Raw genomic sequence first — 21,641 nt, forward strand, 5'->3', positions numbered from 1 at the left:
GTCCCTATTAAGAACATTTTAGTATTAGCAGAGAATAATTGTAAAACGTTTGCCTGCAGTGTATGCTCCATATGTGCTACATATAGAGTATACACTGCAGACAATAGAGTTACAATTCTCCCCTGCTAATATGAATGGGTTAAATGATCCATAGTACATAACATGTAGTTGTATTATGGATCATTTAACCCATTCATGTTAGCAGGGGAGAATTGTAACTCTATTGTCTGCAGTGTGTACTCTATATGTAGTACATCCCAGATAGCAAGGATAACTTGCTACAAACTTGTGGCAGGGTGAAATTGTAATTTTGTTAACTTGCTGCACACATTCCTGGCAAGTTGTAGACTTGCAGAACACTCGCAGCACAAGGTCTAGTTGACACTTTTTGAATTTGTAGCAAATTTGCTTGGCAAGTCTACAGCAAGAGTCCTGCAGGTCTTAGCAAGAGCTCTGCAAGCTCGCTGGTCTGGAGACTTGCAATGCAGACTTGCTGTAATTGTGCAACAAAATTGTGAAGCTCGGCAAGTCTGCAATAGTTTAGCAAGTCATTTTCAAACTTGCAGCTCAAGTGCTTGCTATCTGGGATATAGAGCATACACTGCAGACAAAAGATTTACAATTATTCTCTGCTAATATTAATAGGTTAAATGATCCGTAGTACATGTTATGTACTATCAATCATTTAACCCATTCATGTTAGCCAAGGATAATTGTAAATCTATTGCTGCAGTGTGCACTCTATATGTAGCACATAGTACATGTATTTACACATGTCCAGTCCACTGCACAATTACAATGGATTAAATGATCCGTAGTACATAATAGTGCAATATGTAGTTGTACTATGGATCATTTAACCCATTCATGTTAGCAGGGGATAATTGTAACTCTATTACTGCAGTGTACTGGACGTATGTGCTGTATATGTACCATGGACCATGATTTAACCCATTCATGTTAGCAGGGCAGAATTGTGAGCGCCTCCCACAAGCTGAGCACCGAGACGCGATGCAGCGATCCTGCCCAGCGCCGACTACGAGAGGCACCGCGTGAGGCAACGGATCGCAGTGAAACTGTGAGTGAAGGAAGCTGGGACGGGGCTGGCTGTAAATCTATTGCTATAGTGTACTGGACGTGTGTAATGTATATGTAGTACATATATACAGCACACACCTCCACTACACTATAGCAATAGATTTACAATTCTCCCCTGCTAACATGAATAGGTTAAATCATGATCCATAGTATATAACATGTAGTTGTACTATGGATCATTTAAAGTCACCTGTCCCTTTAAGAAAAAGTATCGGTAATTGGTATCGGCAAGTACATGCGGGGAAGTACTTGTACTTGGTCCTGAAAAAGTGGTATCGGGACATCCCTAATAACAATCAATCCATTTACTTCCCTTTAGTAGTTTGTAGTTTATTGGTAGAACCCGCATTAAAGGGACATTAAACTCAGGAGTTAAATCTTAAAACATTCAAGTACCTTCATTATTAACAACAATGTATCTTATTTGTGTATCACTCGGCTGTAGATCCTCCAATCATCTCTGAATTGGTGCTGACACTGTCCTTCCTTCTGGAGGGGGGCTACTTGTGTTCCCCATGGTCCCTGTGTGTGTTGTAAAGTAGTCACCGCTCCAAGCTCGCTCCTGTGATGGACTAGAATCTCAATACAAATTAGTAAACTAAACATGATATTGTAGTCCATCCCAGGAGCGCGCTTGGAGTCGTGGCTACTTTACAACACACACAGGGACCATGGGGAACACAAGTAGCCCCCCTCCAGAAGGAAGGACAGTGTCAGCACCAATTCAGAGATGATTGGAGGATCTACAGCCGAGTGATACACAAATAAGATACATTGTTGTTAATAGTTGGGGTACTTGAATGTATTTGTAAGATGTAACTCCTGAGTTTAGTGTCACTTTAAATCTGATACAAATGGATTAAAATACTAACACTTTTTTTTTTTCCAAAATGAAAGTAGTTATATTGGGGATCCCACATTGTGATACACAAATAAGATACATTTCTGCTGTTAATAGTAAAAGGACTTGAATGCATTTTTATGGTTTAATTCCCGAGTTTAGTGCCCATTAAATGTTGCAAAGTAATATATTTTGTGTAGGGAGTACAGTATTTTTTTATATTGCATTGGTATCTTTAATTTTAAAATACTTTGCTCAGAATGCTTTTTTGGGCAACAGATTACAGTCCAGCTGCTGCCCCTTCATGTTTTTTACTGAGATGGGCTCTTCCCAATTTGAGCAGAAGGCAGATGTAGGGCAGTGTTCTGTGCAGGAGGCCTAACCTCGTATAATATCACCCAGTTGTCAGAATGTGGTGATATGTTCATAACATCCTCTGACACCCAGTACTAGAGTGTGTGGGGAGCCACTGACCCAGAATAAGTAAGATCAATTATTCTGAAATCATTGTTTTCACTGGCCCCATTTTTGTTCTGAGTCGGTGACTTGGAATGCACTGAAGCCAGAGACAGCCAGGCAAATGGTTTTTTTAGAAGGTCAGAAGTGGTAGCCTACATTTCCCTCTGCACAGGTTTACGTTAAGAAATCAGTTGGAGACCTGGAGGCTTATTGCATTTATCTCCATTTCCCATGGAATGTAAATATCCTAAATTCCCTGTCAGCAGGAAATTAGTATTCTTGCCTAAGGCTCAGCTGAAAGCAGCAGCACTTTATCATGGTGTTCTAGAGGGAGGCAGTTCTGTTATACAAGAGAGCAAAGATGCACGCCTCGCCTTTCTAGAATTAAGTGATATTAAAGCTGAGGTGGTTAAACTTCGGCTCTCCAGCTGTAGTGAAACTACAAATCCCATAATGCATCTCTCTCTGGGAGTCGTGGCTGTGAGAATCTTGCAGTGCCCCGTGGGATCTGTGGTTCCACAAAAGCTGGAGGGCCAATGTTTTCCCTCCCCGTGTGTTAAAGTCCATTTTTAAATAGAAATTTCTACTGTTGATGTGAACACTTACAATGTGGGCTGCTTCTTGATGTGTGAAAGTTTTCCTTTAGTCCCCATTCAGCTGGTCACCTCAGGGCTTGCCCAGCTTTTTGGTTTTAGGGTGGCTTTTTTTTAGCTTGCAGAGTCCTATGGAGTGACTCCTTTGTGCACGCTCCTGGGATCAGACAACAAGGTGACATGCAGATGCTGCCTGTGCCAACGCGCAAAGACAGCCTGAGAAGAAAACTCAGAAAGGGGAGCATGCATATGCGCTGGAGCTAGGCATGAGGGAAGGGGTAGTTCCAATTCATAGTATGGTGACTTGTAATAATGCTAGGTGTGCTTCTTCAGCAGGCAGGTTGGGAAAGCAACGCACAGGATGTGAGGGGGTATAAAGGGAAAATAGTCAGTGTGTAGGAAGGAATCATATACTATGCTGTATGAGTAAGATTTAGTACTACTTCAAAATTCCCACTTTGGGCTGCAAGCAGCATACTTGCAATGATCCCCACACTGAACTGTTAACTTTTTACTGCTATTTGTGTCCTCGCCGGGGAGATTCACCCTTTTTATTTCTCCTGGTCACCATCGTCACTGCAACAGAAATTGATGGGAAGTCTTCAGAACTAGAGGTGAGGAGAAATTTTCCATTGAGGACATCTGTTTGGGTGATCGCTAAAGCTGACCATACAAAGCTCGAATTTCTGCCCATTCCTGTGAGTTGGACAAAATTCAAGCTATGGGTGTCCCTGCCGGGAAACTCAACAAACCTTGAAAAAACGAAAGAGCCGGGCAAATGAATGTCGCCTGAATAGCCCTACAGCTGTAGTCACCAGTCTGGTTTTCTGACCGCATGGGGAATTCAATTCATACGTTGTGTAGCATGGATGTGGAAATTGAACGGTTTCGACTGTTCAGCCCACGTTTCTCCATGTATGTCCAGCTTAAAGGAGAACTATGACATGAGTGATTTCCACTCACCTCATAGTTCTAGCCGACCTGTGACAATGAGACTGTCACAGGTCGGCTCAGTAGATCGGGAGGTGAGAGAACACATACCGGCGTTCCCCCACCTCTCGCTCCTGTCATGGCTCTCTGCCGTGACAGGGGGAGGGGCTGGATTCCCCTCTCCCCGCTCCGATCTGCCAGCGCTGACTGGCGGAACGGACGGGGGAGGGGGCGGGTACAGCTGGCTCTGCCTCTAGATAGGCAGAGCCAGCTGTCACTCACGCAGCTGGGCGGATCCCGTCATCTAAGTCGGGATCCGCTCCAGGTGCGGCGTATCAGTATACCGCGAGCTGTAGCTCGCGGTATACTGAGCTTAGGGTAAGGGAGGACGCTAGTTTGTGTCCTCCCGTTACCCCAAGGAGAACTATGGGGAAAAACACTGACCCCATAGTTCTCCTTTAAGAAGGGAATTCCCGTCTCTGTAGTGACTTCCTCTCACTTTCTATTGCATCTCCAGGAAATTTACCTAGTGAAGGTACATTTCTTCAATGGGACACAGACATCAAAAAATAAATGATAGGTTTTAACTGTTCCCTAAAGAAATAGTTTTGGCTAAACATACACTTTAAATGTCTGTGAAGATTTTCATTCATCCAGGTCATGGTATATCTGTAAATATTAAGTCAAGGCAACTGGACTTGCTGTATTTTTCCTGAAGACGTTTCACTGATAATCCAACCAGCTTTCTCAATTCAGAATGACTTGTACAGAAATTCTCTGGGAATAAATATGGTGAATGTCGCTCCAATCCACATAATCGGTTAGTCCCAACCAGGTGTTGATTGTATTTGCATAATTGGAGTCTAGGAGGTGTTATTAACCTGCCCAGAGAGAGGTGTTAGAACAGCATTGTTTAACACCTCTCTCTGGGCAGGTTAATAACACCTCCTGGACTCCAATTATGCAAATACAATCAACACTTGGTTGCGACTAACAGATTATGTGGATTGGAGCAACATTCAACTTTTGTACAAGGCATTCTGAATTGAGAAAGCTGGTTGGATGTCCAGTCGCCTTGACTTATTTTACAGATCTACTTACATCTAAAATATATTTACCTTTTTTATACATCGAAAATATATTTAACTTTTTTTTAAAGGTGACCATTTAGAACACAGATGTTGCTTGGAATTGTAATAAAGTATTATAAAATGTAGTATATAATAGTTTTGAGTGTAACCATGTTTAGGTAAATGTATACAGGTAGTACGTTAAAATAAGTAGATTTAACCCAGGGGGCGTTAGGTAGACCTGACCAATGTAGAAAGGGGTAAAGGTGGAGAACAGTGATCTGGGAGGTGTTTGGAACATTGGTAGTAGGTTCTCCTTGCCCAATTTCTATGACGGAGAAGTAAATTAAGTGGGAAAAAGTGGCACACATATAGAACTAATAATACCAATACGACGGACGAAAACACTCGTCTACCCGGGGGGAAAAAATGGAAGAAATATAGATATGGCCTCGACTGTTCCTCTCTTCATTATTTCACTGTGTCTTGTAATGTGCCTGACCGGTAACATTTTATTAACAATGTATTCATCATATTGTATATTGTGCGCCATTTTACCTTATTACATCCATGTTCTTGCCCGATAGTTTCTGGTATAATATTAAAGGTGCAATCCTTGTACTGGCGTATGTTCATTTTGCATCTTGTGCTTGAATTTAGTCACTCACATCTCTGCATCAGTCAGCTGGCATTGTGGCTCCATGTGTCTTGTGCTTTATCGTGCACCTTGTGGCATGTTCATAATCTCAATAAACTGTTCTGAATGGATGTGTGCTCTGCTTGTTTTTTTATTTTTCCATAAAAATTGGATTGCACCTTTAATACTGCAAATTTGTATAATCGCTCCTTGATATGATCTCATTCATTCCTTTTTTCCTCTTCCATTATCAAAGACACATTCCATTCTCACATGCGCATTTTAGACTTACCTGCAGTTTTCTATTGACGTTACCCATTTTTGATTGATTACTTTTATTAAGATGTAACACATACCAGATAATTATGAATGGTGATGATATGACAGAGCTACACTATGGGGTAGATTTACTAAGGGCAAATGGGCTGTTACTTTGCAAGAGAATTTTAACTTGGTGAATGAGGTCATCCTCTGCTGACTTCCATCATCCAGTTGTGTGCAAGCAACAATACTGGTCTTTGCAAAGGGAATTTTCATGTACCTTATGGGAGCCTGAGATTACAAGAGCGGCCTCTCTTGCTGCTCCGGTCCAAGTACTCCTGTGCAGTGGAACAGGGTGTGCAGGGACAAGTAGTGGCACGAGTGCCAAAGGGTAGTGTTGCCAGAGATACTGGAATCTGTGATGCAGACATTCCTAAGTCGGTCACCCTTAAGTGAGCTCCAGGACAAGCGGAAGTCGGCAGCGATCAGACAAGGAAGTACCAAGACAGCAGGCAGGGATGGAGTCAGTAACAGGCTGGGTCAGCAACTTTCAGACAGGGATGGAGTTAGGAATAGGCTGGGGTCAGTAACTTGCAGGCAGTGAGTTACAAGACAGCAGGCAGGGATGGAGTCAGGAACAGGCTGGGTCAGTAACTTGCAGGCAGTGAGGTACAAGACAGCAGGCAAGGATGGAGTCAGGAACAGGCTGGGTCAGTAACTTGCAGGCAGTGAGGTACAAGACAGCAGGCAGGGATGGAGTCCGGAACAGGCTGGGTCAGTAAATTGCAGGCAGTGAGGTACAAGACAGCAGGCAGGGATGGAGTCAGTAACAGGCTGGGTCAGCAACTTTCAGACAGGGATGGAGTTAGGAATAGGCTGGGGTCAGTAACTTGCAGGCAGTGAGTTACAAGACAGCAGGCAGGGATGGAGTCAGGAACAGGCTGGGTCAGTAACTTGCAGGCAGTGAGGTACAAGACAGCAGGCAAGGATGGAGTCATTCCAAAAGTGAAAGTTCCCTTGAAAAATGTACACCTTATTTGCCTTCAGTAAATCAACACATAAATGACCAAAAGTGTATGGACACCGGACCATCAAACCTATATTAGGTCAACCTATTCCGAAAGCACGGGAATTTGTGTGAAATTGGACCCATTCTGTGGCAAAAACTCTTCTAGGAAACCTTTCCGAAAGATATCTGAGCGTGTCTGTGGGCAAATTTGTGCCCATTCAGTCAAAAGATCATTTGTGATATCAGGTAAGGATGTAGGAAGAAAAGACCTGAAGTTCGCGCTCTATGGAGGCCACTCAGGTTCTCCTCGTTAAACCATTTCTTTATGGATCTGAAAAATTTGAAGGGGAGTCCACATACATCTGGTCATACACTGTCAGGGTTATTCACAAAAGGGTGAAGAGTTTGGAGAAGGCCGGAGGAGAAGTGAGCAATTTAGGACAACATCGCTGAACTGGAAAAACTCTCCAATTCAGCTCACTTTCCAGTTCAGCTATGTTGTCCTAGATTGTTCACTTCTCCTCCGGCCTTCTCCAAACTCTTCACCCTTTTGTGAATAACCCTGTTTATGTTCCCAAATAATGAGGACTTACAGCTGTTGCCTTATTTTTTTAGCTTTCTTTGACCTTTGTTAGTGGAAGGACATGTTCTATTGTTCATCAAACTTGATTGGCTGGCTCCTTACATTAATTTGTTTGTTGGAGATCTCCTAATTGGCCTAAACATTTTTAACATTGAATAGTGGTTGGCAATGCATGCTCTTCATCAGATGTGCTGACAACTGTACCAAATACGCATGCACATTTCCTGTAACCGCAAACCTCTTTCAAATATTCTATGGCACTGTTGCATGTGTATTTTTGTGTAATCCATAATAGTTATGGAACCTTCTCTATGAAAGATCATTTGTGTAAGCTATTGCCTACCATTGTCTATGTATATGGATGTAGCCTTTACAGTATCTGGCCATACACAATATCAGATTTTGTCAGTTTCCTGCTGAAATTCGGTGGCCCTGTCGCCACCACCCATCTTGACAAAAGTCAATTCTTCAATCGTTTTTTGTTGAAGGATTTTGCTAGAAAATTGTTGGCTATATAGTGAGTGCAGCCAATCCACTACAGTCACTGTTTGGGTATTCTTTGGGCACAGGCTATCAGAATCCAATAGCTGGCAGGGGAGGGGAGATCCCTTCATCTGCGCTCTTTAAGGTGGGGGAATTTAGTGATTTTTCTTGTTCATACTTGGGGAGGGGGGGCACCGCACCCGGGTGACATCAAAATGACTGCGTCATTTTGGTGTCACCCCCCCTAAAACGTTGGGCACTCTGTCATGGAGAGAGGAGGGGACCCGGCGGGCGAACATCCCTGCTGGTGTCCATAACTAAGATGGCCGCCGGCAGGCTTCAATTAGATGACCACACGTGCGCGATGACTTCACTGTGGGGTCTCCCGGTCTCCGCTACGGGTGACACTCGGCCTTGGGACGTCCCTGGGGGTGATTTTGGTGCCATTTACGACACGTTAGTATCATTTGCCAAGTCGTAAAGTAGCCTTGTTGATGTCATTTAGTAGTCCATTGAATACATCTTGAGAGGTTGATGTTGCAGAATCCTCAGGCATAATATTTAAAAAAATGCAACACAAAATTGGGTAAAAGCTGCCCAATTATAGAAAACATTTGAAAACCCCCAAATGTGCTTCTCTTAAGTACACTCTCCAAAGTGAAAGAATCCTCTCTTGACAGTTTTCATCAGAACAAGTGTCCCCTCTGGAAGACTTTTCCTCCATTCCTCTCCTAGGGATGTAGATGGCTAAATAAACCTGACGGGTTATCCAAAGTGTTCAGGCAGATATGGGAGAGGGTGGGTATAGCTGTAAAAGCAAGCAGAAACATACCGGTCACCTGTAATAAGCAGGTCCACGGTGCTCTGGTTGAAGTAACCTGAAGCTGTGACCGCTTTGGACTAAGTTGCTGATGTCTATCTGCTATTGATGTCCACATTGCTCAGCTGCTGTGGGTCACATTATCCACACCATGAGGATGGGCTTGGCGCACACACAGTTCATCTGAGTTTGCCCAAGCCTGCTCAAAACCCTAATCGCAACCCCCTCCTCCCGACCCAATCATTTGGGGGGGGGGGGCATTTCCCAACTCATTGTGATGTGTAGCTGTGGGGTTGTTGAATTCACCTCAACGCAACAGATTGGGTCAGAAGGAGGCGGTGGCGGTTAGCGTCTTAAGCGGGATTGGGTGAACTGGGTTTACTCTGAGCCCTGCCTTATCTATCCACAACCAGAACTTTGCAGAACATGCTTATTGCATTTGACATGCATGTTTCTGTAGTCTGTCAAACCCCTTAATTCCCTATCTTATACCTGACTGACCAGGAAAGATTCAAAGTTTAGGTCCATTTTTAGGGCTTAACATTTAAGCAGGCCATACGCTGGTCAAATTCTGGCTGAAATTCAACCAATGTATAACCTAGTACAGAATACCCCGTTCAACAAAAGCTAAATTATCAATCAATAGGAGCCGGTCTGAAAAATCTTGGCCAATCAGCTGCAGCCATTGTTCCGGGAATTTTGACAGTGGCATACCCACTACTGTCCGAGTACAATAGACCAGTGGGGGGAGTCAATAATTTTTTTTCTTGTCCAGCCCCATAAACTAATAGTGTATGGCAGCTTTAGAAGTAAACCCAATGCAGGTTTTGCTTTTGTTTGCCTTTAAGACACTTAAGGGCGCATTCACACCAGGTGCTAATGGAAGGGCACTGGAAAAACGAATGGGTCTAGTTCACACCAAATCCGTTATGTTGCGCTGAAAAAAAGTTGTGCACTTTTTTTTTTTTTTCAACGCAATGGAAGAGAGCGGTGTGAACTAGCCCCTCACCCATTCATTGTTTTGGTGCTCTTCCATTACCATCCATTGAAAACGTATTTTAACGCAACAGATCGCAGCACAACAGATCCGGTGTAAATGGGCCCTTAATCGGGTATACATGCTTCAAACTTTGCTGCGTGGGTGCCGCTCGAACAGCTGATCCCTCGAACAGCTGATCAAAGGAGCCGGTTGGACAGTTCTCGGCTGAACTGAGCCAGCAGACAATCAGCTAAGTAAACAAAGGAGGATTCATTAGGGTTGCCACCTGTCCCGGATTCACCTGGACTGTCCGGGTTTTGAGTCCTGTATGTCCTGTGTCTGGGTTTCGGCTGGCCTGAAACCTGGAAATAGCACCTACAGGACTCAAAACCCGGACTGTCCAGGTAAATCCGGGACAGGTGGCAACCCTAGGATTCATCCTTCAACTCTCGTAGGCATTGATGGAGGGATTTGTTCCATTTTTTTGTTCACGAGTTGATGTAAAAGAATAGAACCGTGTAGACCCGGCTTTAGCTTCTCTGAGCGGCCTCCAGCTGATTTCATGAAAACATCAACTTATCAAGTAGAAACGCCACTTGAATGCAAAGAAATGCTTGAATGCACGAGCCCTAAAACAATAATAATTGGCTGGAATCTGCCAAACTTGCAGCACCATTAAGCAGAGTTGGACGAATCCCAGGAACCAACGAGCCAGCGTACAGTACAGCCACTTGAGGTGCATCGTGCCAATGAAGCTCCGCGCACAAACTGTATTTTTTTCTAAACGCGATCCGCCGGCATGCTTGTCACAGGCTGCTGATGGATCTATTTTCTTTCTGCGCAAAGGGGAAAACCGCGATCAGTAATTAAAAAGGTCCGGGTCTAAAAGCTCCCAGTTGGCATCGACCGAAGTAACTACAAGGCTCCCTGCGGTTGCGGTTAACTGATTATCTCGTTTTATAATCCGGTAAATGGCTGCGCCGCGCTGGCTATATTTAGCAACGAGAAATTAAGAGATCAATTTCCTGGAACGCTGATCGCTTTTTTGGTTTGTTTTTTTTTGTAATTAATTGTTTTCAACGCATGCTCTACACAAGGGATTTTTAATCACTGTGCAGCACAAAGGTTTACTTCGCTTGCTCAATAGAGCCTGATTAAAAACTCTCCAAGACAATCAATTCTACACCTTCCTCTTTGCCTGCACTCTGGATCGAAAGGAAAGCTCGAGTCACATCGCTTATAATTATGTTTAAAGGACGTGTTAAACGAGTGCGTGCATTTAGGCATTTCAGGATTTTTTTTAACATTCTTTTTTTTTGTTTGTTTCCTTTCATTGGATCTACCAGCATGATGGCTTACAATGTGTTAAAGTGAACCCGACAGCCATTTTAAGCATTTAACAGTAAAAGTCCTTCCTGAGAATAGACAAGGCCAACTGCTTAATAGGAGAATTATGAGGTGAATGATTTTCACTCAGCCTCATAATCTGAGCCGACCTGTGACAATGAAACTGTCACAGGTCGGCTCAGTAGATCGGGAAGTGAGCGAACACATACCGTCGCTCGCTCACTTCTCGATCTAGGAGGGGGCAGGCACAGCTGGCTCTGCCTCTGGAAAGGCAGAGCCAGCTGTCAATCCCGCAGCTGGGTGGATCTCGACAGCAATGTCGGGATCCGTTCCGGCTGCGGCGGTCTCAGTATACTGGGAGCTGTCGCTCGCCGTGTACTGAGCTTTGGGTGACGGGAGGATACTAGTTTGTGTTCTCCCGTGACCCTTAGGAGAACCATGGGGAAAAGCCTTGACCCCATAGTTCTCCTTTAATAGGAGCACCTCAGTGCCTATAAAGAGCAGCCTTTTTGAGAGGGAGTGGACAGGGGAAATGGGCTTAGACCCAACATCGGGGTAATCACTTAAAGTGGCATTAAATATTTCTTCCCCCCAATGCTGGTCTAAGGATCTACCTTAAATGATGCCTCCTGATCTGATCATCTTCTTTCCAGTAGTTTTCAGGAGTCCCTCCAGCGTTGGTGCCAGTCTCTGATCCAGCGCTGACTGCCTTGTCTCCTGTGTCTGCGCGCATGCACGCTGCAGGGCTGCATGCATTGACTTAAACTGTGTCTCTCTTCTTCCGGCCGAAGATCTCTACTGCACATGCATGTAGAGAATGTTGTGGGGGTTTTCTTTCTGACACAGGCTTATAGGGAAGGCTTCTGCTTTGAAAATGTGAAAGCACCCGACAGGTTCACTTTAAAAAAATTCTTAAAGTGCAACTAAAGGGGTTTTTCATTTACTAGCAGGTAGTTTATTATTGCATCAGAAACTCTCTGTCTTCTGGTAAAAAACGCTCTTTTTTTGCACGGTAAAACTTTATTCATCCTCAGAGTTCACAGCAGAATTGTTCCAGTTATTCTCAGCAGCTCAGCTCACGCTGCTCCTCCCTCCGAGAGCTCCTTCTCCTAGAGTCACTACTGGGAAGTGGAGCTGAGCTGGTTTAGCCCCTGTTCACACATCAGTGCATTGCAGTAGGGCAGCCTATTAATTTAAATGCCTACCAGCTAAATCGCACTCATGCATGCACCTGATTAGTCATTCTTGCGACAATATGCATTCATAAATGTAAGTTTAGTTTGAACACATTTCTCTGGTGTGCTGGTGACACCTTTTTTTTTCCTACACTGATCAGAGTGGTGCCATCTGCAGTCATTGCAGCACCCATCTCAAGGGGTTTACCGGTAAGGAGTGCGGAGGGATACCTATTGCATGTGATGCAGGATCGCGTACAGCATCGCACACGCTCCCACATCTCAGAGGTGCGAATGAGGGCGTAGAGAAGGACTCCTAAGAAATCTGAGGATGAATTGGTCCACAGAGCTTGCAGCTACAGAGGATAGTCAATGCTTGTTTAAAAGATCACTGAATGCCTGTAATTATTTGAATTGCCCGTAGCCTGCCTGCAGGTTCGGTTTAAGCAGCAGTGCATGTCAACCTATCTCATACTAGTGCCTGATCGGCAGGGTGTGATGAAGGTGCTGGACTCCTAGTAGAGATGCAGCCTGAGGGGAAGGAGAACTCTTGATGCATCTACAGTGTTTAATAATAGACGGCTCATCTAAGACCTGCAAGACCATGTGGTATTCTGCCAGATAGCTGGCTATGAAGGACAGAGGTTTGACAAATGCCAGTAGTTTGAAGAAAAGAGGCAGTGATGGGGTAATCCCTAAACAGATTTTAAGTATCCTTTTATTCTTGTATTAATGAATTGAAGATTACTCCACTCACCACTGCCTCCTCTCCAAGAAATCATTGGCTGATTGAGGTTAGGCCCATGTCAGGCAAGCGATTAAGTCATTTTCGGCTCCTCTCCTTGACTGCTTGCCCTGATTTTACTGCAGAATGTGAGCTCACAATGTGCATTAGAAGCTGCAGCAGATAGAGCCCGCCTCATTTCCTTATAACCTAGCTCTTTCCTCCCCAGCCTGACTGTCCCTGCCTCTGTCCCTGACTGTCCTTGCCTCAACTTTCATTCATTGGATTGCAGTTCTTCCAATCTTGGAAGCTCAGCATCACATGTGGCCATTACCTGGGCCAAGCTTGGAACGTCCACTTTTCCAGACTAACATCCATCCATCAAGGCATTTTCATATTTGCATAGCTCCTCCCAAGAGCCAGCCCACTTCTTGCATCAGGGTTAAGGGCAGGAAGCTATGCACAGCACTCATGATCTGCCTGCATTGCATAAAGAAGCACAGAGATTCAGGGATAAAATCAAGCAACATGCTCCGAGTCCTCCAGACTCACCCATAATGGTGCATTTTTACAGCTATAATACACAAATAATTGTGCGTGACGATGCACATTAACAGCTTTGTGAATGAGTTTCAAAGCATATTATGGCCTCTAAATAGAGCCATGAAGCAGAGGAAATTCTTTATGAATGCACAACCATGAACCTTCATCCATCCATGAACTTTCACCATCCATGAACCTTCATCCATCCATGAACTTTCACCACCCATGAACTTTCACCACCCATTAACCTTCATCCATCCATGAACTTTCACCACCCATGAACCTTCATCCATCCATGAACCTTCATCCATCCATGAACCTTCATCCATCCATGAACTTTCACCACCCATGAACCTTCATACATCCATGAACTTTCACCATCCATGAACCTTCATACATCCATGAACTTTCACCATCCATGAACCTTCATCAGCATTGTATGGCTTGCAATGTCATTATTGTGCAACTCAACCTGCACATAATAGGTTGCCCAATGTAAATCCTACCTTCATCCATCCATGAACCTTCATCCATCCATGAACTTTCAACATCCATGAACTTTCACCATCCATGAACCTTCATCCGTCCATGAACTTTCACCACCAACTTTCTCCGTCCATGAACTTTCACTAAAAGAAACACTGTCACTTCACCCATTCTGGGCTGTGAAAGGTGCGCCACACAACCGAAGCACTGTTACCTCTCCAACCACTCCTAACTCCATTGCACCCGCCAAAATAGCTGGCGTTGGCTGGTGCCGGAGCCTAGAGGGAGCAGGGAAGTCAGACCCTCCCTTATGTAACAGTGCTCAGCCACTAGGCCCCAGCACAACCACATTGGAGAAGGTCACATGATCACCCATACCCGAAAATACTTGGTGTTTTGAGTTAGAGGAAGGAGTGATGGGGAAGCCTTTGGGGGATCATTTTCGCAGACCCTGTCACTTTGTTCTGAATGCCCCAAGCCTTACTGTACCAGCAACAAGATTGCTATAGAGAGCAAATAAATATTTAACTGATTCCACTGCGTTGCTCCCTTACTAGCCAGATAAACGAGGCATCGATCCCTTGTTGGTGAGGGAGATTCTGTAGTCTTTCCATCAGCGAGAGAGCAATGCCTCACTCATATGGCCAGTGAAGGGGCGACACCATGAACCAGAGTATTTTTCTCTATGATACTGTAACTGGCAAGTTATCACCAATGAAAGGATGGTGAGTGTGCCATAGCCCTTAGACATGCCATGCTAAAATTGGGAAAAAATCTGTTGTATTGGTTACAACTTGATCAAGTGTACTGCTGGGTAAGCTAGCTGGTAGATAGATTATGTGCCGTGCCTCAGAAAGTCATATTGTGTGCTATGTACCGTATATACACTGAGTGGCCAGATTATTATGACCACCTGACGTTTGTAGGCAAATTAGCTATAATTTTGCGCTGAAGTTGCTAGAGGGTCAGACCATTATAAATAGGGAAGCAGGTTGTTTACCACGACAGTAGAAGTGTTTCTGAAGATACGGATAAACAACGCGATTTAACAGCCTTTGAACGTGGGATGATTGTTGAGGCTCGGAGCCATGGAGCGAGTATCAGCAAAGCAGCAGAATTCGTTAAATGTTCAAGAGCAGCTGTTGTTAAAGTGTTTAAAGACAAGACTGTCAGCCGAAAATCTGGGTCTGAACGTGCGAATTGTGGCCGTCAGCGACTAGTCAATGTTAGGGCAGAACGGAGAGTGACAAGACTGGTACAAGACAACAGAAGGGCAACAGTGCAGTGTCCGATTCCTCGCATCACCTTTCAACATCTTGTGGAGTCACGAGGCGGCCCAATGAAGTCATCTCGTGGAGTTATCTCGTGGCCCAACGAAGTACTGATGGGATGGTCATAATAATCTGGCCACTCAGTGTATACTATATGGGCAACAGTTTCCAAACACCAGATCATCACACCTTTGTGAGCTTATTGGAAATCCCAATCTGAAAACAGGTGCATAAAAATCAAGCACAAAGCCATGGAATCTCAATTGACAAGCATACAAAGAGATCCATGACAATTGTGCACTTCCAGCTTTGTGGCAACAGTTTGGGGAATGCTCTTTTTTTTTGCAGCATACTCTGCACCTGCTCCATAGACACAGTTTGATGAGTACAAAATATGGAAAGTCTCCCCAGAAGAGTGGAAACTGTTATTGGTGCAGGGGGTGAGGAGCGGAACAACAACTCCATATTAATGCGGCCCATGGTTTTGAAATGGGACGGCCAATATTCTCAAAGAGGTGTGATGGCAAGTTGTCTTCAGATGTCCAGCCATGTAGTGTAGCAAGTTTCAGTGCAATGATATCAGATAATGGAGTTAACTACTTTCATTGTCATCTTCCCAATGTTCCGCAAACACTTTGTAGTCCAACTTCAGAGGAGACATGTAAGCTGCGAAAAAATTTGGTTCGGATTTTTCAGGATTCGGGTCAGAAATGTAATTCGGTTTGGGGTTTCGGATTCGGACAAAATCTGAATTTTTGTTAGTTTTGGATGAGTTTACGAACGAATATTTGTTGCAACTAACACAGAAAACCGTATACAGATATTATACTGAAGCTGAAGCTCCTGGACCCGAATTGCATTCAGGAGTCCGAATTTCCGAATAGCATTCGGGAGCTCCAGAAAGCAATACGGGTCTGGGAATCATATACGTATACAGGAAGTCCCCGAGTTACAAACATCTGACTTACATACGATTCCTACTTACAAATGGAGGCTATTACTGTACAGCAGGGGGTCCCAGGCTGCAGCTAAAGTGTACTGCGCAGCGTTCCAGTAGTTGTAATGCTAGCGTACTTGTGCAGACGAGGAGTACCCACCTTTTTGGGGATGGTTCGTAGTACTGTACGTACATTACAGGAAGTTGGCTGTTGTTAGACGTGCAGATATGGGGTGCCCGCCTCTTCTTCCGGGTCACTGTGAGGTTTTTACTGCTATCTGTATCCTCATTAGAAAGATTTAATCTCACTTCCTGTCCTTGAGACAACAGGAAGTGAGCGGAAATCCACCCCTAGGAAGGGAAATTCACTCCTGTAAGAGTGATCATGGGAAAAGGGTGTCTCCACTGAAGCTTTACCACCAATCCTTGTTTCCACGATAACCCAAAATGTTCAAAATCCAATTGTCACAGGGACAGAAAGTGAGGTGAAATCTTCTGAACAGGGGCACACACAGCAAAACAAACATTACAGGGGGTTAACCCTTCCCTATGCTATCCTAAACTAAAAACATTTTTTTTTGGCTGGAGCTGCATTTAAAAAATTTACCTGTTCCAACTTACATACAAATTCAACTTCAGAACAAACCTAGTACTGGCCCAAACACTCGGCACCGATACCCGATACTAGTAGCGGTATCGGTGCATCCCTAGTCTGTACAATGCCTGTAGCAACTAGCACAACTGGAACATCTACTGGGCACTTCAATGGTCAGCAAGTAGGTGGTTGCTGGCGGTGCACATTCCCGGTGGGGGGGTTGTTGGTTGCCCAGGTTACCAGAAGGGGAAGGTACTTGTGTCCCGCATGCCGCCCAACTCACTGACATCACTGGTTGCTAGGAGCTGCGCTGGAGGCCAGCCAGAGCATCACAGGTTGCTAAGAGCTCTTAGCAACCTGGTGCACTCTGGCTGGAAAGGGGTGCGGCATGTGTGGCCTAAGGCAGCCCAATTATAGGGATGACCCTGCTTATTATATTGAGTCGGTCAAGTTGAGCGATTAGACCTCCTGCCATGCAGCATTGAGATACTTGGTTGAATCCCAACCAGGAAGCTACCTCATGGAGTTTGCATGTGCTTGGGTTTCCTCTGGGTACTCTGGTTTCTTCCAACACTCAATTGACATGCTGGTAGGTTAATTGGTGCTAGTAAGTATGCGTATGCCTACACGGGAGATAGGGGCCTTAGATTGTAAGACCCTTGAGAGCAGGGACTGATGTGAATGTAAATTGTTGGCGCTATACAACTACCTTTCATTAAAAAAATTGATGCAAAATGGTTACACTTTAAAAGAAATGTATGAGGATATAGAGATGGGAGCTGCCATTGCCCATTAATTTTTAAGGGGCAGCCCCCAGGGCTAATGTTTTGATCTTGGCTTTATTTCCTGGTGAGTCACTGCTTCGAAATAAGTGTGTTGTCAGACTGGCATACTTGTTCCTGGTCAGTGATTTACTAGGCAGTAAAAATAAGAGCAAGCCGGCAGCCACCAAGCCTGCGTCTATCATGCACAAGAAGATATTGTCAGCTCCCGGTTTATTCAGGTTCACTTAAAAAATTATACTTCATTTTGGTTGTTGGTTCCCATGATTTAGAGTCTTTTGGCTTTATTCAATGCAGGAAACAGCGATGATTTGTATACCAGATTAAACTTATCTGTTTGAAGATGTCCTAAAGATGGGTTCCAATTGGTGGTTGTGGGTTCCAATTGGTGGTTGTGGGTTCCAGTTGACCTCTACACATTTTCCTTCCTCTTTGTATTGCCCCATCAGTTCATGCAGACAGATTGTATCATCATTAACGTTCTTCCAGACTTCTCTTCTCTCTCTGACTTCCTTTATGGTTTGTTTCTACAGGTTCTTTTTAAAATGTGATGGAGGGAAGGGAGACCCCGACCCGACCTAGCCGTACCACTCCCACCAGCCCCAGGGTCAACCCTGCTCTGGTGAAGCGCCCCCGTTTCCAGACACTGGCTCGCTTCTGGGAGGGTCAAGACGTTCTAGCTCGGTGGACAGACGGACTGCTGTACCTGGGCATCATCAAGAAGGTGAGGACCCTTTTGATATACAGAGCGGCAACGGGGGGGGGGCAACGACGACACTGCGCCGCACCACACAAGCGATCCGGCACCTGTATAGACGTCAAATCACTTGTATTTAAACAGAAATCGCCTGCTGGTATAACCACTTCCAGCGGATGACATACATTTACGTGAACCCGCAGGAAGTGGTTAATGCTGAACTCCAGGTAGATATAAAAGGCACAAAATATTGCAACATGTATTCAATAATACTTAATAATTAATAAATACAAGCAATGTAAGTATCTGAATTCAACTTGGTGTCAGCCTCTGGGCTTTTCCCAGCAGAGCCCAGACTGAAAGGGGGAGAAACAGTTGTCCTGCAGCAAAATGAGCATGCTTATAGGAGAAGAGAGCAGAATGATAGAGAGCTAAGCTTATCAGTCTCCTGCTTCTCTTTTCACTGTCTAGTCATAGGCTGGGGGATGGACAAGACCTTTAAGGGCCGGTGCACACCTATGCAACACCATACCGTGCGGCAATCGATTCCGGGCGGATTGCCGCACGGTAAGGAGTCATATAGATGTGCACTGATTTTTTTTTCATTGGCATCCCAGTCTCGCCGGGCGGATCGCGTGGTTTCCCTTCACGCTTCCGCCCGTCCTCCTGAACACGATTGCGGCTAAAGCAGCCGCGCATCATGTACCGCAGAAAAAAGGTACCGCGCGATCTGCCCGGCGCGACTGGGTTGCCATTGAAAAATAATGGCACCTACAGCGCGATCAGTGCACATCTATACGACTCCTTACCGCGCCGCAATCTGCCCGGAATCGTGCACGATTGCCGCGCGGTACGGTGTCGCATAGGTGTGCACCGGCCCTTAGTGTTACTTAACTGCAGCAAAGAATAATCAGGTTTCCTGCACTGCCATACAGGGCAGTGCCGTTTGTCAGAGCTGTGTAAATCCCAGGACTGGTTGGACAATAATGCAAATCATTTGGCAGATAAAACAGCTCCCTTATGTGTATTTAGCTGTTTGCCTGGAGTTCAGGGTTTAGGTTGTAGTATTAAGATGCATCAAAGTGTCTTTCATATGGATACCCGCAGTGCCTTACAAAAAACAAATAGATTCAAACCCCCCGGCGTAAAATGAAAGTTGTCAGATGATCTGGGGAATACTGTCACCACTTTGCTTGCCAACCCTTCACTCTCAGCCTCCTCACCTCCTCCTGGATGTACCTTCTCACTCACATCTCATAAACTCTTCCCGCTTACAGGTGGATAGCACACAGGAGACGTGCCTGGTCCGCTTTGAAGATAACTCCCAGTTCTCAGTGCTGTGGAAGGACATCTTTCCTCGTAAGATCTCAGATTCCGCTTTGATGACTGTAACTGACATAATTAATAATTCATGGCGGAATTCCCGCCGTCACGCATGGCAGGTTCATGAATTATCTTCTCTTCTTGTTCCGTAGCCGCCGTCCCGGGGAAGGAGCAGCTGTGCTGCGTGTGTAACTCACAGTCGTGTACCTCTGACAATAAACTCGTGCATTGTGGGAAGTGCAAGCACGGTGAGGACAAAACTAGCTCATTGCCTTCTGTCATCTCCGCTTCATGGTGTTAGCTGTTATAATACTTTGCATGTTGTCAGGCATTCCATAGGTCTCTAACCCTTACTCGGAGCCATGGAGCGAGTATCAGCAAAGCAGCAGAATTCGTTAAATGTTCAAGAGCAGCTGTTGTTAAAGTGTTTAAAGACAAGACTGTCAGCCGAAAATCTGGGTCTGAACGTGCGAATTGTGGCCGTCAGCGACTAGTCAATGTTAGGGCAGAACGGAGAGTGACAAGACTGGTACAAGACAACAGAAGGGCAACAGTGCAGTGTCCGATTCCTCGCATCACCTTTCAACATCTTGTGGAGTCACGAGGCGGCCCAATGAAGTCATCTCGTGGAGTTATCTCGTGGCCCAACGAAGTACTGATGGGATGGTCATAATAATCTGGCCACTCAGTGTATACTATATGGGCAACAGTTTCCAAACACCAGATCATCACACCTTTGTGAGCTTATTGGAAATCCCAATCTGAAAACAGGTGCATAAAAATCAAGCACAAAGCCATGGAATCTCAATTGACAAGCATACAAAGAGATCCATGACAATTGTGCACTTCCAGCTTTGTGGCAACAGTTTGGGGAATGCTCTTTTTTTTTGCAGCATACTCTGCACCTGCTCCATAGACACAGTTTGATGAGTACAAAATATGGAAAGTCTCCCCAGAAGAGTGGAAACTGTTATTGGTGCAGGGGGTGAGGAGCGGAACAACAACTCCATATTAATGCGGCCCATGGTTTTGAAATGGGACGGCCAATATTCTCAAAGAGGTGTGATGGCAAGTTGTCTTCAGATGTCCAGCCATGTAGTGTAGCAAGTTTCAGTGCAATGATATCAGATAATGGAGTTAACTACTTTCATTGTCATCTTCCCAATGTTCCGCAAACACTTTGTAGTCCAACTTCAGAGGAGACATGTAAGCTGCGAAAAAATTTGGTTCGGATTTTTCAGGATTCGGGTCAGAAATGTAATTCGGTTTGGGGTTTCGGATTCGGACAAAATCTGAATTTTTGTTAGTTTTGGATGAGTTTACGAACGAATATTTGTTGCAACTAACACAGAAAACCGTATACAGATATTATACTGAAGCTGAAGCTCCTGGACCCGAATTGCATTCAGGAGTCCGAATTTCCGAATAGCATTCGGGAGCTCCAGAAAGCAATACGGGTCTGGGAATCATATACGTATACAGGAAGTCCCCGAGTTACAAACATCTGACTTACATACGATTCCTACTTACAAATGGAGGCTATTACTGTACAGCAGGGGGTCCCAGGCTGCAGCTAAAGTGTACTGCGCAGCGTTCCAGTAGTTGTAATGCTAGCGTACTTGTGCAGACGAGGAGTACCCACCTTTTTGGGGATGGTTCGTAGTACTGTACGTACATTACAGGAAGTTGGCTGTTGTTAGACGTGCAGATATGGGGTGCCCGCCTCTTCTTCCGGGTCACTGTGAGGTTTTTACTGCTATCTGTATCCTCATTAGAAAGATTTAATCTCACTTCCTGTCCTTGAGACAACAGGAAGTGAGCGGAAATCCACCCCTAGGAAGGGAAATTCACTCCTGTAAGAGTGATCATGGGAAAAGGGTGTCTCCACTGAAGCTTTACCACCAATCCTTGTTTCCACGATAACCCAAAATGTTCAAAATCCAATTGTCACAGGGACAGAAAGTGAGGTGAAATCTTCTGAACAGGGGCACACACAGC

The 21,641-nt window shown here is 44.9% G+C and overlaps 1 protein-coding gene across 1 annotated transcript in view; it reads left to right on the forward strand.

Moving 5' to 3' along the window:
* The window catches only part of LOC108788359 (PHD finger protein 1-like), a 25,035-nt gene extending 5,091 nt beyond the window's left edge, over positions 1-19,944 (forward strand). Inside the window, exons 2-4 of the mRNA XM_018558113.1 lie at positions 18,157-18,347; positions 19,598-19,679; positions 19,796-19,944. Coding sequence (XP_018413615.1) covers positions 18,174-18,347; positions 19,598-19,679; positions 19,796-19,944 — 405 coding nt within the window. The 5' untranslated portion in view covers positions 18,157-18,173. The remainder of the gene's footprint in view (positions 1-18,156; positions 18,348-19,597; positions 19,680-19,795) is intronic.
* The last annotated feature ends 1,697 nt before the right edge of the window (positions 19,945-21,641 follow it).

The sequence above is a fragment of the Nanorana parkeri genome, unplaced genomic scaffold (assembly GCF_000935625.1).
Source record: "Nanorana parkeri isolate BGI_ZX_2015 unplaced genomic scaffold, ASM93562v1 scaffold321, whole genome shotgun sequence".
Taxonomy (NCBI): Eukaryota; Metazoa; Chordata; class Amphibia; order Anura; family Dicroglossidae; genus Nanorana; species Nanorana parkeri.